Source organism: Physella acuta, unplaced genomic scaffold, assembly GCF_028476545.2.
Source record: "Physella acuta isolate Inbredline_101_S28 unplaced genomic scaffold, ASM2847654v3 ptg002142l, whole genome shotgun sequence".
Classification (NCBI taxonomy): Eukaryota; Metazoa; Mollusca; class Gastropoda; family Physidae; genus Physella; species Physella acuta.
This window is the reverse complement of record NW_026733643.1, coordinates 29,185-48,575: the sequence shown is the minus strand read 5'-3', so window position 1 is coordinate 48,575 and position 19,391 is coordinate 29,185. Positions and strand designations below refer to the sequence as shown.

Sequence of the window (19,391 nt, the reverse complement as noted above, 5' to 3'; positions counted from 1 at the left end):
ACTCTACTCATCCACTCACAACTACTCATCCACTCACAACTACTCATCCACTCACAACTACTCATCCACTCACAACTACTCATCCACTCACAACTACTCCACTCACAACTACTCATCCACTCACAACTACTCTACTCATCCACTCACAACTACTCATCCACTCACAACTACTCTACTCATCCACTCACAACTACTCATCCACTCACAACTACTCTACTCCACTCACAACTACTCTACTCATCCACTCACAACTACTCATCCACTCACAACTACTCATCCACTCACAACTACTCTACTCATCCACTCACAACTACTCATCCACTCACAACTACTCTACTCATCCACTCACAACTACTCTACTCATCCACTCACAACTACTCATCCACTCACAACTACTCATCCACTCACAACTACTCATCCACTCACAACTACTCTACTCATCCACTCACAACTGCTCTACTCATCCACTCACAACTACTCATCCACTCACAACTACTCATCCACTCACAACTACTCATCCACTCACAACTACTCTACTCATCCACTCACAACTACTCTACTCATCCACTCACAACTACTCATCCACTCACAACTACTCTACTCATCCACTCACAACTACTCATCCACTCACAACTACTCATCCACTCACAACTACTCTACTCATCCACTCACAACTACTCATCCACTCACAACTACTCATCCACTCACAACTGCTCTACTCATCCACTCACAACTACTCATCCACTCACAACTACTCATCCACTCACAACTACTCATCCACTCACAACTACTCATCCACTCACAACTACTCTACTCATCCACTCACAACTACTCATCCACTCACAACTACTCATCCACTCACAACTACTCATCCACTCACAACTACTCTACTCATCCACTCACAACTACTCTACTCATCCACTCACAACTACTCATCCACTCACAACTACTCTACTCATCCACTCACAACTACTCTACTCATCCACTCACAACTACTCTACTCATCCACTCACAACTACTCATCCACTCACAACTACTCATCCACTCACAACTACTCATCCACTCACAACTACTCTACTCATCCACTCACAACTACTCTACTCATCCACTCACAACTACTCTACTCATCCACTCACAACTACTCATCCACTCACAACTACTCTACTCATCCACTCACAACTACTCTACTCATCCACTCACAACTACTCATCCACTCACAACTGCTCTACTCATCCACTCACAACTACTCATCCACTCACAACTACTCTACTCATCCACTCACAACTACTCTACTCATCCACTCACAACTACTCATCCACTCACAACTACTCTACTCATCCACTCACAACTGCTCTACTCATCCACTCACAACTACTCATCCACTCACAACTACTCATCCACTCACAACTACTCTACTCATCCACTCACAACTACTCTACTCATCCACTCACAACTACTCATCCACTCACAACTACTCTACTCATCCACTCACAACTACTCTACTCATCCACTCACAACTACTCATCCACTCACAACTACTCATCCACTTACAACTACTCTACTCATCCACTCACAACTACTCTACTCATCCACTCACAACTACTCATCCACTCACAACTACTCATCCACTCACAACTACTCATCCACCATAAACACCATTTGTAACAAATGTCATAGAGGCAGAACATATTGTAGTTATCCGATACATCAATACATTTAACATCATACATCAATACATTTAACATCATACATCAATACATTTAACATCATAATGCAAACCTGTAAATTTAACACATTGAATTATGAAAGCAATGCTATACTTAAAATGCCATGTTTAATCCATGTATGTTAAACCAATACTACACTTTGGTAGGTTATTATTCACAATAAGGTTTTTTCTTAAACATAACCCTACAGTGACAGCACAAGAGATATAAACAAATCCACTTGGGTCATTGTATTATCCAAACTGCTGTACCTATGTTTGTGTTTCTCATGCTGATATAGCACCCACAACCTTAAACTGCTGTACCTATGTTTGTGTTTCTCATGCTGATATAGCACCCACAACCTTAACTTTGATCATTGCACTAATCATGTCTACCGTTTAATTTAACCATGGCATTTAAGACAATAGCTAAATCAGTAGGAATTTTAAAAATAAATAGGGATTGATCTATTGAATAAAACTGATAATTACAATCTAACCTTTCATCTTATTTAATTATTTAACCTAACAATAATAAGTGCTGCAAGAAAATAAAATAAATTTAAATTTGTAATTTTTAGTTAAATATCAAATGTTAGTTGGGAGTTAACTCTAAATTACCTCCCCTACCATTAAAATTGATTTTTTAATTTTATTTTTCTATTATTATTAATATTTATCGCTTTTGTTCTAGCAGTCTGTCTAAATATTATTTGACATTGAGCAGTTTAATTAATATGCTTTAACAATCTGCATGTATGTGCTATTCTCTTTATGTTCTTTTGTCAAATAATATGTGAACAGATGGAAACCTAAACCATATTTGATATACTTCAAAATTAAGGCAGTACATAATAGACCTCAAATCCTATAATTAAAATAAAATGATATGATGCATTCAAGGTATGGCATTTTTTGCCTGATTAAATGACATGTTATGTATACATACACACACACACATTGCATGGTTGTTAGTGTGCTATTTCTTACATATTTGATCCTTCCTTATTGTGTGTATGTGTAGATAGGTAGATAGACAAAGATATTGACAGGCATACATATAGATGATATAAAGAAATATGTATGTATATACAGACATACTCTTGTTCTATGTAATAATATTTTGTACAGAAATATTGGTTGGCCTATGGCATTGCCTTCTGTGCAGACATTCTATGTAGCATTTGTTACATTATGTAATTTTATTTTTACTTGTAGGAGGCGGAAGTGGGATTGGACGTGCTGTGTGTTCAGTTTTAGCCAGAGAAGGAGCTAAAATAGCAGTGGTTGACTTGAATAAATCATCAGCCCAAGAAACTGTTTCATCTTTACCCAACTGTAAGCTATGTTCTTCATGATTGCTCAGGGAAAAGGGGATGGTGTGGTCAAGCTGGAGGGCCATTGATTGCTAACTCTTAAAGTCCAGAGTTTGAACCCCTGGCCATAGCAGTCTCATTAGCTGGTGACAGCCACCCATCTAGTAGAGAAAACTCCAAAATCAAACAACTGCTACATGGCATTTTGTTCTTTTGTGGACAAAAGCAACTCTAGAAAGAATAGTATTTAGCATGCTGAAATCTGAGTCAACTGGCCAAATGGCACAAAACATATTGACAGTTGTGTTGGAGGAAATCTCTTTTAGCATTACATTGAAGAAACTCAGAAAATGCCTAATTCATATTTTGATAATTACCTAATGAGAAGTATTTGGACTGGGTAGTATTAAGAATCTAAGTATTGGGAACTAACTCTGATATGGATGATTACATGATTTACTTTAAAATAATTGTGTCCTACCAAGTAGTGTATTATTCATATTGGGAGTGAAATACTGATTTTTTCTATTAATTTAATATGAGAGGTTGTGGTCTATAGCACTAGCATGAGTAAAGCATTAAAATGTTAAGTAACGTTACATGGGTAGGATGAACTGTTTTTTTGTAGTGCACAATCTATTATAAATTAAGTTTCTTTTCAGCATTGAGCTAGTTTAACATTTAAACTGGTGTAAAATAAGGCTACTCATTTGAGGTTTGTAATTAATTTTAGGTTTTGTTTTATTGTTAAGTCTCATGTTTGGTGTTTATTGGTTTTGAACCATTATGACTTTGATTTTTTAAATCTTTTTTTGGTAATTTAACACATATCTGCCTATTAGAATTGTGGACTGAATACCTTGACACTACTTGTTTTTACATTTTTGCTTGTAATAGGATAGAAAGCTTGACACTTGTTTCTATTAAAGATATAGCAAGCTGTGTCCTATAGTATGTTGTGATCCAATCTTTATCTAATTCTTTTATTGTTCATGGGAAGTAGGGTATTTCTTAGCTATTGTGTGTATAATATGAGGAGTAACAGTTATGGGGTGGGTTATGATCAGGATTGTCTTATTTTTGCAACAAAAAAAATAAGTATGCAATTGTTCATGGTTTTTATGGGTTATAGAATGCTTACACTTTAGACTTGTTATATCAATCTTATATTGATTGTTGTTATATCAATGTTATATTGATTGCACTAAATGTGTGTGATTGAGTTTAATTTAGGAATCAAATTTATTTCATTTCTAGGATGACTTTCACTTTTGTTTAAACAAAACATTTATGAATGTAATCTATACATATATAAAAAGCAATGTATGTGTGGCTGTCTGTCTGTATTTCTTTTATGCATTACTACACCTATCATCCGATCACCATGAAACTTTGGGAAGTTGTTGAGAATACTTCTGGGGAGGTTTGTGAGAAAACAATTTCGATTTTGAATTGGCGGTGCCCAGCAGGGTGCAATTTGGCACCCCGGGTTATCACGTGAGCGCTATAGCACATACATTCGTTTTAAAAAGCGTGATAGAATATGGATAAGAAGTCGCATTATAGTCATTCACTATACTTAATCCGGCGAGTCCGTGCCATTTGCGCATAGTGTGATTTGCCACAGGCTATTCTCAGACTTTCTTCTAACCCCCGCAGCAGCGCGCGGGGGACGGGCACGCTAGTCATAATTTCTATATCAGTTTTGTACAGTTTTATAGTTTGGTGTAGTCTACAGCCAGAATAAATAAACCAACATCTCTCTAACCCAGTGTTTCTTACAAACATCTCTCTAACCCAGTGTTTCTTACAAACATCTCTCTAACCCAGTGTTTCTTACAAACATCTCTCTAACCCAGTGTTTCTTACAAACATCTCTCTAACCCAGTGTTTCTTACAGACATCTCTCTAACCCAGTGTTTCTTACAAACATCTCTCTAACCCAGTGTTTCTTACAGACATCTCTCTAACCCAGTGTTTCTTACAAACATCTCTCTAACCCAGTGTTTCTTACAAACATCTCTCTAACCCAGTGTTTCTTACAAACATCTCTCTAACCCAGTGTTTCTTACAGACATCTCTCTAACCCAGTGTTTCTTACAAACATCTCTCTAACCCAGTGTTTCTTACAGACATCTCTCTAACCCAGTGTTTCTTACAAACATCTCTCTAACCCAGTGTTTCTTACAGACATCTCTCTAACCCAGTGTTTCTTACAAACATCTCTCTAACCCAGTGTTTCTTACAAACAGGCTATCCAAATCAATAAACAAAATGGCCAGCATTCTGGGCATAGACTGTAAGATATTTATGTTAGCATGAGTCCATATTTGTCTTTCTATGCACATTTTTCAATGTTTTGAACTGTGTATTGACATGCAGCAACCCACCATGAAGCTTTTGCCGCCAATGTTGCGTGCTCTGCACAAGTTACAAGTATGCTGTCACAAGTTGAAGAAAAATTCAAATCCGTTCCAACTTTAGCTGTCAATGCTGCTGGAATCACTAAGGATAATTTTCTTTTAAAACTTGATGAACAAGCTTTTGATGATGTGATTAATGTTAACTTAAAGGTCAGTATCAAGATATTACCCAGCAATATTATTTTCTTTATGTACTAAGGGATTATAACCATACGAGCCGACCCGCGGCGAATCATACGCCGCTATTGTTTTATCTTCTACTTTTCAGTAATTCATAATTTGAATGCTGCCACTGAAAATATTTGCTTTAAAAAACTAAAACCCTCCTTTCCCACAACCCCTACATCCACCCCCCCCCCCCCCCCGTGAAAACAGCCTCCTCTTAGTTACCTCCCCTAAGTTTAAAATCGTTTCAAACTAAATTATATGCCCCTAATAGCCGTCACTAAACTCGGCTCTACGATTGTAAACATTTAGCGTGAACCACAGCTCACCAGACCGTGTGGGGGTGGGTGTGGTAGCGATATGCCTAGAGAGGAAGAGAGGGGGCTGATAGGAGGCGCGCTTACAGCTTGGTGTTTTCTATGGTCTCCAAGAAGAGAATTATATATATAGATAATGATGTGAATAACTTAAAAAATAGACAAGAAAATGTAGTTGTTATCAAAGTGAAACTAATCTGTTGTTTGGGCTGATATTTAAAATATAGAGGTGTTGCTTTGTTTAAACAGACTATGGGATGGTATGTCTTTAAACTGATTTTAAGAAAAATCAGTATTTTAAAAAAAAGAAAAAAATTTAAATGGTTTTTTAAAAATACTGCTGTTTTATTCAAATTACAGTAGTTTATCTATATTCTACTAAAACTCGCGAGTTAGAATATTTAAATGTTTACTTTTTTTATTTTCGTTTGTTGGTTCCGCTTAGCCAGAGAATCTACACTAAGTGTAGAACTGTAAAATAAGTAGGCCATATTGATTTAGAGAACAATGTATTACACAATTTTATTTTCAGAGGTTAATTAATTTAATGTTATATTCATAAATAGAAACGCACCTTTAAATTTAATAAAACAAGTTTAGAACAAATATTAGTTTCACAACAAACTTGCCATGTTGCCCATTGAAAAGTTTAATTTGTTATAAAGCTAAATTTTCTGTTAAACAAAAAGTCTGTACATTTTTTGTAGGTTCCAACACTATTGTTAATTATTATTACTATAGGCTTCGCAGCTCATCAAATTTGAGAATAGTATGAATTTATCTAGATCTACAAATAAAGTATGTTGAAGCTATTTTTAGTTCTGTTGGAGATCCAAAATCTAGGCTAATCCAAAGTTAATTAGTTAAAAAATTGCATAAAAAAAATTTAATAACAAGCTTTTATGTAATAATGCACTCATTCATTTTCCCTTTGTAGCCCCTGGGGAGCAGAGGGCTGCAGTTTTCCAGCGGACTCGGTTTTGTGCTGCTCTCTTTATCTGTGCCCACGTGAGCCTAGCGGTCTTAGCCTTTATGGTTCTTTTCCATGTTATCTTTGGCCGGCCCACTTTCCTTTTTCCCTGGGGGTTGCAGTCCATATCATGTTTTACAATATCTCCTACTTCCCTTCTTAGCGTGTGACCAATCCATCCCACGGGCCTTGATTTGCTTCTCTATTGGCAGCTGTTTTGTATTTTACCACAGGTCTTTGTTTGATATTTTGTCTGGCCATTTTATTTTAAGTATATGTCGTAAGCATTTATTTGTAAACAACTGTAGTCACTGTAGCCTATCTGTATTTGCTTTTGTAGCCCTCCGCTTCCGAGCCATAGAGCAATACCACCTTGACATTTGTATTGAAAATTTTTATCTTGCTCTGGAGTGACAGGGCTGTGCACTTCCATACAGTGTTTCTTCCGGACTTTTTTTCTCCGAGGAGGGGGGGGGGGGACGAACGACACTAGTACAAGTATATGTTTACAATATAAATTCCCTCTCGTTCAGGGGGGGGGGTACACTTTCTTCAGGGGAGGGGGGGGGGGGCAGAGACACCCCCCCCCCCCCCTCCCCGTTTTACTTTTGTTGATTTTTGTCCAACTTTGGAGGCTTGTTCAGGTAGCCGATTCAGTTTGGCTTGTGCATGTTGATGCTTGTGAGATAGTAGGGAGATGTCATCAGTAAAAAATTTTTGTAGTTTGCAGTATGATCCAGTCGATTACCATCAAGAATATCATTGGCGATAGCATACATCCCTGTCTCACTCCCGTTTTCACGGTGAAGGGTTTTGTTAGTTTTCCTTTGTGTATTACCAGACAGGAGGAGTCTTCATATAGTTTCTGTGTGATAGATATACATTTTTTGGGTATTCCATAGTGGCTCATTAGCTTCCAAATAACATCTCTATTCACACTGTCAAACATCTTTTTGAAGTCGACAAAAGTCATGTATAAGGGGGGGTTGCCACTCAAGGGACTGTTCGATAATGATGCGCAGCATGGCAATGTGGTCAGTACATGACCTGTCCTGACGAAAACCAGCCTGCTCTTGTCTCAGCTTTTTGTCCAAGGCATCTCTAAGTCTCTCTAGGATGATTCTTGTCAGCACCTTACTTGGTACTGAGAGAAGCATTATCCCTTTCCAGTTGTTGCATTGTGTCAGGTCTCCCTTCTTTGGCAATTTTCATCAGGTAGCCCAGTTTCTAGTCAGAGGGAATTATCTCTCTTCCCAAATCAGCTTAAGTAGAGGATGTAGTATGTCTGCTGATATGGCTGGGTCTGCTTTTAGTGCCTCTGGTGGGATGCCGTCCGGGCCAGCTGCTTTGCCATTTTTCAAGCTCTTTATTACTCTCATTATTTCTAACTTTGTGTGTGTGGGGGGGGGGGAGGGGGGAGGGAGGGGGGGGGAAGGGAATCTGTACTCACATTTAGTAGGTGGTTTGCAGGTGGTATATCAGGGATGTTTGATGAGAGAGGATGGTTTTAAATCTCATCAAAGTGCTGTACCCATCTGTCTCTCTGTTCTGTGTCACTTGTTAAGATATTTCCTACTTTATCCTTAACTGGTTTATTGGGATTAATATTTTTGCCTGATATGGTTCTAGTTACTTCATAGAGCCTCTTCATATTTCCTTGTCCTGCTGCAGTTTCTCTCTTCACTGTCATCTCTTGTATGAACTGACTTTTGTCTTTTTTTGCACTTTTCCTAACCATGCGATTTACTTCACAATAATGTGTTCTGAGGTTTATTTTCTCTTTTTCATCCTTGCATTGGTTCATCTTCTGCTTTATCTCTTTTCTATCTTCCATTTTGGCACATGTCTCTGTTGTGATCCATTCTTTTTGTTCATTTTTTTTCCTTCCCAATATGTCAGTGCATGTTGACTTCCATAGCTCCTGTATTCCTAGCTATTTTTTGCTCAACTGTTTTTTTTTCTGCCAGATAGGAGAGTGCCTATTTTTACTGCGCAGTTAAAGTCTTCCTTTACTTTTGGACTCTTCAGATATGTTTTAATGAACTTAAAAGTGTCAGCTCAATCCCTGTAGGCTTTTAGTTTTTATTTTAATATTGCAACCACGAGTTGGTGGTCTAAGGCAGCATCCGCACCTCGTTTCACCCTTACAATCCATTCAACTCCTCCACTTTCTAGATACAGTGATGTGGTCCTCCACTTTCTGGATACAGTGATGTGGTCCTTTGGTCCTCCACTTTCTGGATACAGTGATGTGGTCCTTTGGTCCTCCACTTTCTAGATACAGTGATGTGGTCCTCCACTTTCTGGATACAGTGATGTGGTCCTCCACTTTCTGGATACAGTGATGTGGTCCTTTGGTCCTCCACTTTCTGGATACAGTGATGTGGTCCTCCACTTTCTGGATACAGTGATGTGGTCCTCCACTTTCTGGATACAGTGATGTGGTCCTCCACTTTCTGGATACAGTGATGTGGTCCTCCACTTTCTGGATACAGTGACGTGGTCCTTTGGTCCTCCACTTTCTGGATACAGTGATGTGGTCCTCCACTTTCTGGATACAGTGATGTGGTCCTCCACTTTCTGGATACAGTGATGTGGTCCTCCACTTTCTGGATACAGTGATGTGGTCCTCCACTTTCTGGATACAGTGATGTGGTCCTCCACTTTCTGGATACAGTGATGTGGTCCTCCACTTTCTGGATACAGTGATGTGGTCCTCCACTTTCTGGATACAGTGATGTGGTCCTTTGGTCCTCCACTTTCTGGATACAGTGATGTGTTCCTCCACTTTCTGGATACAGTGATGTGGTCCTTTGGTCCTCCACTTTCTGGATACAGTGATGTGGTCCTCCACTTTCTGGATACAGTGATGTGGTCCTTTGGTCCTCCACTTTCTGGATACAGTGATGTGGTCCTCCACTTTCTGGATACAGTGATGTGGTCCTTTGGTCCTCCACTTTCTGGATACAGTGATGTGGTCCTCCACTTTCTAGATACAGTGACGTGGTCCTCCACTTTCTGGATACAGTGATGTGGTCCTTTGGTCCTCCACTTTCTGGATACAGTGATGTGTTCCTCCACTTTCTGGATACAGTGATGTGGTCCTCCACTTTCTGGATACAGTGATGTGGTCCTTTGGTCCTCCACTTTCTGGATACAGTGATGTGGTCCTCCACTTTCTGGATACAGTGATGTGGTCCTCCACTTTCTGGATACAGTGACGTGGTCCTTTGGTCCTCCACTTTCTGGATACAGTGATGTGGTCCTCCACTTTCTGGATACAGTGATGTGTTCCTCCACTTTCTGGATACAGTGATGTGGTCCTCCACTTTCTGGATACAGTGATGTGGTCCTTTGGTCCTCCACTTTCTGGATACAGTGATGTGGTCCTCCACTTTCTGGATACAGTGATGTGGTCCTCCACTTTCTGGATACAGTGATGTGGTCCTTTGGTCCTCCACTTTCTGGATACAGTGATGTGTTCCTCCACTTTCTGGATACAGTGATGTGGTCCTCCACTTTCTGGATACAGTGATGTGGTCCTCCACTTTCTGGATACAGTGATGTGGTCCTCCACTTTCTGGATACAGTGATGTGGTCCTTTGGTCCTCCACTTTCTGGATACAGTGATGTGTTCCTCCACTTTCTGGATACAGTGATGTGGTCCTCCACTTTCTGGATACAGTGATGTGGTCCTCCACTTTCTGGATACAGTGATGTGTTCCTCCACTTTCTGGATACAGTGACGTGGTCCTCCACTTTCTGGATACAGTGACGTGGTCCTCCACTTTCTGGATACAGTGATGTGGTCCTCCACTTTCTGGATACAGTGATGTGGTCCTTTGGTCCTCCACTTTCTGGATACAGTGATGTGGTCCTCCACTTTCTAGATACAGTGATGTGTTCCTCCACTTTCTGGATACAGTGATGTGGTCCTTTGGTCCTCCACTTTCTGGATACAGTGACGTGGTCCTCCACTTTCTGGATACAGTGATGTGGTCCTCCACTTTCTGGATACAGTGACGTGGTCCTCCACTTTCTGGATACAGTGATGTGGTCCTTTGGTCCTCCACTTTCTGGATACAGTGATGTGGTCCTCCACTTTCTGGATACAGTGATGTGGTCCTCCACTTTCTGGATACAGTGATGTGGTCCTTTGGTCCTCCACTTTCTGGATACAGTGACGTGGTCCTCCACTTTCTGGATACAGTGATGTGGTCCTCCACTTTCTGGATACAGTGATGTGGTCCTTTGGTCCTCCACTTTCTGGATACAGTGATGTGGTCCTCCACTTTCTGGATACAGTGATGTGGTCCTCCACTTTCTGGATACAGTGATGTGGTCCTCCACTTTCTGGATACAGTGATGTGGTCCTCCACTTTCTGGATACAGTGATGTGGTCCTCCACTTTCTGGATACAGTGATGTGGTCCTCCACTTTCTGGATACAGTGATGTGGTCCTCCACTTTCTGGATACAGTGATGTGGTCCTCCACTTTCTGGATACAGTGATGTGGTCCTCCACTTTCTGGATACAGTGATGTGTTCCTCCACTTTCTGGATACAGTGATGTGGTCCTTTGGTCCTCCACTTTCTGGATACAGTGATGTGTTCCTCCACTTTCTAGATACAGTGATGTGGTCCTCCACTTTCTGGATACAGTGATGTGGTCCTCCACTTTCTGGATACAGTGATGTGGTCCTTTGGTCCTCCACTTTCTGGATACAGTGACGTGGTCCTCCACTTTCTGGATACAGTGACGTGGTCCTCCACTTTCTGGATACAGTGATGTGGTCCTCCACTTTCTGGATACAGTGATGTGGTCCTCCACTTTCTGGATACAGTGATGTGGTCCTTTGGTCCTCCACTTTCTGGATACAGTGATGTGTTCCTCCACTTTCTAGATACAGTGATGTGGTCCTCCACTTTCTGGATACAGTGATGTGGTCCTTTGGTCCTCCACTTTCTAGATACAGTGATGTGGTCCTCCACTTTCTGGATACAGTGATGTGGTCCTCCACTTTCTGGATACAGTGATGTGGTCCTCCACTTTCTGGATACAGTGATGTGGTCCTCCACTTTCTGGATACAGTGATGTGGTCCTCCACTTTCTGGATACAGTGATGTGGTCCTTTGGTCCTCCACTTTCTGGATACAGTGATGTGTTCCTCCACTTTCTGGATACAGTGATGTGGTCCTCCACTTTCTGGATACAGTGATGTGGTCCTCCACTTTCTGGATACAGTGATGTGGTCCTCCACTTTCTGGATACAGTGATGTGGTCCTTTGGTCCTCCACTTTCTGGATACAGTGATGTGTTCCTCCACTTTCTGGATACAGTGATGTGTTCCTCCACTTTCTGGATACAGTGATGTGGTCCTCCACTTTCTGGATACAGTGACGTGGTCCTTTGGTCCTCCACTTTCTGGATACAGTGATGTGGTCCTCCACTTTCTGGATACAGTGATGTGTTCCTCCACTTTCTGGATACAGTGATGTGGTCCTCCACTTTCTGGATACAGTGATGTGTTCCTCCACTTTCTGGATACAGTGATGTGGTCCTCCACTTTCTGGATACAGTGATGTGTTCCTCCACTTTCTGGATACAGTGATGTGGTCCTCCACTTTCTGGATACAGTGACGTGGTCCTTTGGTCCTCCACTTTCTGGATACAGTGATGTGGTCCTCCACTTTCTGGATACAGTGATGTGTTCCTCCACTTTCTGGATACAGTGATGTGGTCCTCCACTTTCTGGATACAGTGATGTGGTCCTTTGGTCCTCCACTTTCTGGATACAGTGATGTGTTCCTCCACTTTCTGGATACAGTGATGTGGTCCTCCACTTTCTGGATACAGTGATGTGGTCCTTTGGTCCTCCACTTTCTAGATACAGTGATGTGGTCCTCCACTTTCTGGATACAGTGACGTGGTCCTCCACTTTCTGGATACAGTGATGTGGTCCTTTGGTCCTCCACTTTCTGGATACAGTGATGTGGTCCTTTGGTTCTTTGTTTTGCCATCGGGTAATGTCCAGGTGGTTTTATGTATATCTTTATGGGAGAAAATTGTATCCCCTTATAATTAGATCATTAAATGCTCTCCATTTTCATTTATTACGCCTGCTCAATTTTTCCCCATTATGAGCTCCTGATCTTTATTTTCTGTTCCAACTTTGGCATTCATGTCTCCCGTTTACTATCTTTATATCTCTTTTTGGTGATTTGTCAATTTGAGCCTGCAGGGCGCTGTAGAAGTCCTCTTTCTCTTCATCTGTTGCAGCATTTGTGGGTGCATAGCACTGGATTAAAGTTGTTTTCCTTCCCTTGGCATTGAAACGAGCTGCTATGAGTCTGGCTCCCATGCAATCAAAGCATTTGTTGCTTCTGGAGACATCATTATGGCTACACCTTGCGTGTGTTCATGATTTTTATCCTCGTGGCCTGAGTAGATGACAGTCTCTCCCGTGACCAACCTAGTTTGGCCACTGTCATAGATACACAAGCTGCCAAGCCACGTCAAGGCTCTAACACTGGAATGCCATAAAAAGGAAAAAATGAATATTTCTTTAAATATCTATAATAATAGTTTCACACAGTCAAACGAAAAACAAAACGTGGTGTCACATGGAACATATAGGAAATATTCTAAAGCGTGAAAAGTACACACAATAATATGACATAATTGATTCTAGAGTAAACATAGAATTAAAAAGCCAATGTAGAAAAAATACACAATAATAATGACGTCATTGATACTCGATAAAAAAGACATTGACATTACCGCCTAATTCATTTGTCTAATCTTAAAAGTGGTTTGCGTGCAGAGTTTCTTTCAGTCACCTCTTTGGGTTGGGGCAAACCTCCCCCCCCCCCTCCTGGTAAAATATCTAATTTCCCCCCCCCCCCCCCCCTCCCCAATAAAATAGAATTTATATAGAAAATATGTACTTTTACCAGTGCCGGCACCCTTCCACTGAAGAATTTTATTCGCACCTGCAAAAATTTCAAATATCAGCTACAAATGCAACAAGTGTTTCTTTCAGACTTTTTTTTATCCTGGGAAAAGGGGGTGGACACTGGTAATAGTATATTTTCTATATGAGTTTTAAGTCGTTGTAGGGGGTGGTAGACTTTCTTCACGGGCTCTGTCCACCCCTTCCCATCCTACCCCCCCCCCCCCCCACCCCACCCGAGTTGTCTGAAAGAAACTCTAAATGCGTCTTTTGTCAAGTTTGAGCTTAGATTCAAGTTTTAGGGGTATGACTAAAACTATATTTAATATGGATGTGCAATAACTATGTGCAGATTAAGGTTAAATCTGGTTAAAATGCCGATTATGGATAAAAATCTGTTTTCAATGACATTTTTCATTTCCAGTTAAATTTGAAGTTGAGGTGGTGATTTTGTTGTATTTCTCCCTCAACGGGCCATTTATCTCATATAATAATATTAATAATATTATAATACACTACTATTTAAATAACTATAAAGAAAAATGTTGGTCCCTACATAAATTTTAGTTAAGTTATCCTTTATATTATATAGTTACCCATGTTTTTCTATTTAAATAACTATAACTATAAAGAAAAGCGTGAGTTGATATATTATGTTTTGGATACCCTTACTAATATTTTGGACGAGACCTACGTTTTCCTTTATATTAAAAGGATTTATGTACAGGTAACAATCTGTTTCCTTTTTTTTTAAAATTCCCAACAAATTAACTGCCCTAACTTGTGCAGTGTGAGTGTGAGTAATGTTTGACCTGACTTTTGCATTTTTTTTATTTAGCTCCTTTATACATTGTTGTAATGCCATTTTATTGTTTTCTTCAGGGTACATTTTTGATTAATCAAGCAATTAGTAGAGCAATGCATAGAGCAAAAGTTGAGGATGGAGCAATAGTCAATATATCAAGTATAGTTGGGAAGGTAAGATATTGAAGGTACTTCATTTAAAGTATTATATATATAGGCCTATATATATATATATATATATATATATATATATATATATATATATATATATATATATATATATATATATATATATAGGCCTATATATATATATATATATATATATATATATAGGCCTATATATATATATATATATATATATATATATATATATATATATAGGCCTATATATATATATATATATATATATATATATATATATATATAGGCCTATATATATATATATATATATATATATATATATATATATAGGCCTATATATATATATATATATATATATATATATATATATATATATATATATATATATATAGGCCTATATATATATATATATATATATATATATATATATAGGCCTATATATATATATATATATATATATATATATAGGCCTGTATATATATATATATATATATATATATATATATATATATATATACACACATATATATACACATATATATTTTTTTTAAATTTATATGTATACACATCTATAATATAAGCTGCAGCAAGGTAGTGTTTCTGTTCCTCCTTCCTTAAGTGATGCCATATTCGGTTGCATGGTACTTATAGAGCTAGTGCATTTATGCCAGGCTAAAGCCGTGGCGTAGGGGAGGGGGATGTTCAACCCCATAGACCACTCTGTAAAAAAATTGTTACTGTCATATATATATATATATAATTTGAACACCCCCCCCCCCCCCCCCCTTTGAGACGATCCTGGCTACACCACTGGGCTAAGGAACAACAATCTATCTATCTTTATATATATGTATATAAATGTATGTGTGTCTGTCTTTTATTCATTACTGCACCTTTCATCCGATCGGTATGAAGCTTTGGGTTGTTGTTGAAATACTCCTAGAAAGGTTTCTGCTAAAAAAAAATTTCCAAATAGACAGGGCGCGATTTGATTCTACTATATATATGGGGTAAAAAAATTAAAATCCTATTGCAGTTTGACACCTTCCATCCAATCATCATGAAACTTGAGGGAATTGATTAAAACACTCCCGAAGAGGTTTCTGCAAAAAAATCTTTTTTTATTAATTTCGCAATGGTGCCGTCCAGGAAGGGTGCAGCTTTCTCTATAAACGGTATATAAAAAAAGTCTGATGTGGTTCGATACAGTTCATCCGAGTGCCATGAAAGTTTGAGAGTTTTTGAGAGTATTCCCAAGGTTTCTGTGGGAAAAAAGCTCAATCTCGCATAGGTGACCCCGGCAGTGTGCGATTTGACGCCCCATGCATTCCCATGAGCGCCATGGCGCCTATGTTTTAAGCAGTGCTATAGACTATGGTTAAAATGGGGCATTATAGTCGTTCGATTAATTGAATCAGGCACGTCCGCTGGCGCCCGGGTTATCCTATGGCACATACGTTAGTTTTAAGGAGCCAGGGGCGGGGCCGTACGTGGCGCACCTGCGGTAGTGTATTTGGGGGCTCCCATGAGCGCCCCTGACACATGGCGGTGACCACTGGATATCAATACATATATAGGCCTATACATACACACATAATTTACACATGTATACATACTCATATAAATACAATATATGTTTGTATGTAAATATATATGTATGTATATATGCTTAGAGTTATGTGTGTTACTTAATAAAGTTTAGGTCATTCTACTTTTATTTTGTCCAGAATGGTAACATTGGACAGACAAACTACGCTGCGTCTAAAGCAGGGGTCATTGGCTTCACTAAATCTGCTGCTAAAGAGTTGGCCAGGTATGAAATGGCTGTCTGTGAAACTTTTTTTTTTTCATTATAAACTACAACACAAATAAAATTGATGCTTAGGTACACTATTCAAGAGAAAATGTAACTGTCCTATTTATGTTTAGGTACACTATTCAAGAGAAAATTTAACTGTCCTATTGATGTTTAGGTACACTATTCAAGAGAAAATGTAATTGTCCTATTGATGTTTAGGTACAATATTCAAGAGAAAATGTAACTGTCCTATTTATGTTTAGGTACACTATTCAAGAGAAAATTTAACTGTCCTATTGATGTTTAGGTACACTATTCAAGAGAAAATGTAATTGTCCTATTGATGTTTAGGTACAATATTCAAGAGAAAATGTAACTGTCCTATTTATGTTTAGGTACACTATTCAAGAGAAAATGTAACTGTCCTATTTATGTTTAGGTACACTATTCAAGAGAAAATGTAACTGTCCTATTGATGTTTAGGTACAATATTCGAGTGAATGCCATCCTGCCAGGATTTATTGACACTCCAATGACTGATAAAGTGCCTGAAAATGTTTTAATGATGATCAAGGCTATGATACCTCTAAAAAGAACAGGAACCCCTGAAGGTTGATAAGTATTTCTATAATTTAGTAGCAACAAGATTGGCTAATTTTACAAAGCTACATGTGTCTTCTTTGATGATGTGGAAACCAGAGGCGTCGCGAGGGGGTGCGGGGGGGGGGGGGGGGCGCACTGGGTGACACCATGGCAAAATATATAGAGAAAAACAAAAATCGTACCAGTTAAATGAATAATTATTTATAGTTAAATTAACTTAAATAGTCTTCTAAGAGTCAAGTTGACAAATCCCGACAAGTTGGTGGGTGGGTGATACCATGACATAAATCTGCTATAGATAGAGAAAACAATGCCACATCCATGACATAAATCTGCTATAGATAGAGAAAACAATGCCACATCCATGACATAAATCTGCTATAGATAGAGAAAACAATGCCACATCCAGCCGTATTAATAACCTACTAAAGATAAACATTGTTAGTATTATCTGTGCACAGTTTAAAGCTATCAAGGGGAGGGGGGGGGTGACGCCAACTAAACGTAACATTTGCCTGAGGAAAAAGCTTTTGATGAGAATTGTAATAACTGATATGTTTAACAATTTTCTACTAAAGCAATGATGTTTCCACTTGAATTAATAACCGTTAGAATTTGTCCCCTCAATGCTTATTCTAGGTGGATTAATATACGGTGACGCTACTCTACAAAAAGGTAGGGGTGACACCAAATAACTGTCCAGCGAAATGGAAACCGCATTGGAAATTTACAAATCTACATAATAAGCGAGAAACAAATCTACATAATAAGCGAGAAACAAATCTACATAATAAGTGAGAAACGGATTAATAGAACTAGTTGACTTGCAACATTGACACATTTTGATGGTTTCGTCAGCCATGAAAAAAGTTGCCAAACATTTAGAAACAATTAATTTACTTCTTAAATCAAGTTAGTCTTGAAATTTCGTATATTATGCAATGGAATATGTAAAATTATAATAATTTAATTACAAATTTAGTATACCTATTAGAGGTAAAGAACTTCTATCGGACATAAATATTGTAAAAAGTAATTGGTCGCTATGTTACTCATTTTCCTATAAAACATTAAAAAAAAGAAGCCCAAAAATGCATAGCTTCAAAAACATTTAAATACATTAAAAGATATATTTAAATACATATACACTTACTTAAAAGTTTTTATGTATATATATATATATAATTCTTTCAGGGGGGGTGGGTGTGACACCATTAGGTGCCGCACCGGGTGACACCAGACCTAGCGATGCCACTGGTGGAAACTAAACTTCAATAACATGATTAATCATCATAATGCACATTGGCACCAAAGTCATCACCTTTTTATCTTATAATCTTGTCTCTAGCTACAACCTCTCTCTAATGGAATGTTATGCCTCTCCTTCTATTTCTCCATTGATCTTCTGTTTCTTTTGGCCGCCCTAGCCCTCTGGTGTCCAGCTAAGAGCAGATATAGACCGCACATCTGCTCTCATTTTACTTACACATGGCCCACCCACCTCCATCTATTGAACAAGTTTTATTTTTAATTGTTCCAATTGGCCAGAAGATTCTTATCAATGTCTTGTCATAAGCACTTTTCTATCGCATTTGTGATAGTCCAACATTACGACAGTTTAGTCATATATTAAAGGTATGCATTCATTAGATCTGATTTCCATATACTCCAATTCATTGGTTAGCTTTCCTATTTATTTTTTTAAACATGATTCGCTAAGCTAAGTTATTAAATATAAAAGAAAGACATTTTACACATCAGAGAATATTAAAAATTAGCCAACCATAATACTAATAGATTTTTTCCCCCCCAGAAATTGCTGAAGTGTGTGCCTTTTTATTGTCAGCTCGTAGCAGCTACATAACTGGAACAGCAATAGAAGTAACAGGTGATGATGGGTTGAGTTTTAAACTCTGCATTTGGTACAGTTCTTTAGTTAAACTGTCCTGATTGGTTATTTTCTTGTTCACAGGTGGCCTCAATTTTTAAGCTTCCAATAGAACCAGTACCTGTACACAGTGTTTTAAGACAGTCTTTCAACAATGTTATTTGTGGACTTTAAGGAGAATGTTAATGGGGAATCCCACCAAAAGAGCATTCATGTCTGGATTTATACCACTGAAATATGGGTTTTTACCCTGCAACAATTCTAATTTTCATATATTAACAATAAACTTGTTTATTGACAAATAAT

At 38.5% G+C, this 19,391-nt stretch overlaps 1 protein-coding gene across 1 annotated transcript; it reads left to right on the top strand.

The window, feature by feature from the left end:
* Positions 1–2,926: 2,926 nt before the first annotated feature.
* Positions 2,927–19,378, top strand: LOC131932340 (estradiol 17-beta-dehydrogenase 8; the record flags this gene model as incomplete). Its single annotated transcript, XM_059289237.1, is given in 7 exon segments — positions 2,927–3,046; positions 5,407–5,597; positions 14,734–14,829; positions 16,524–16,609; positions 17,078–17,205; positions 19,011–19,085; positions 19,170–19,378. Coding segments are annotated over 7 exon segments (713 nt in total), but the record flags the coding sequence as incomplete, so codon positions are not given.
* Between the last annotated feature and the right edge of the window lie 13 nt (positions 19,379–19,391).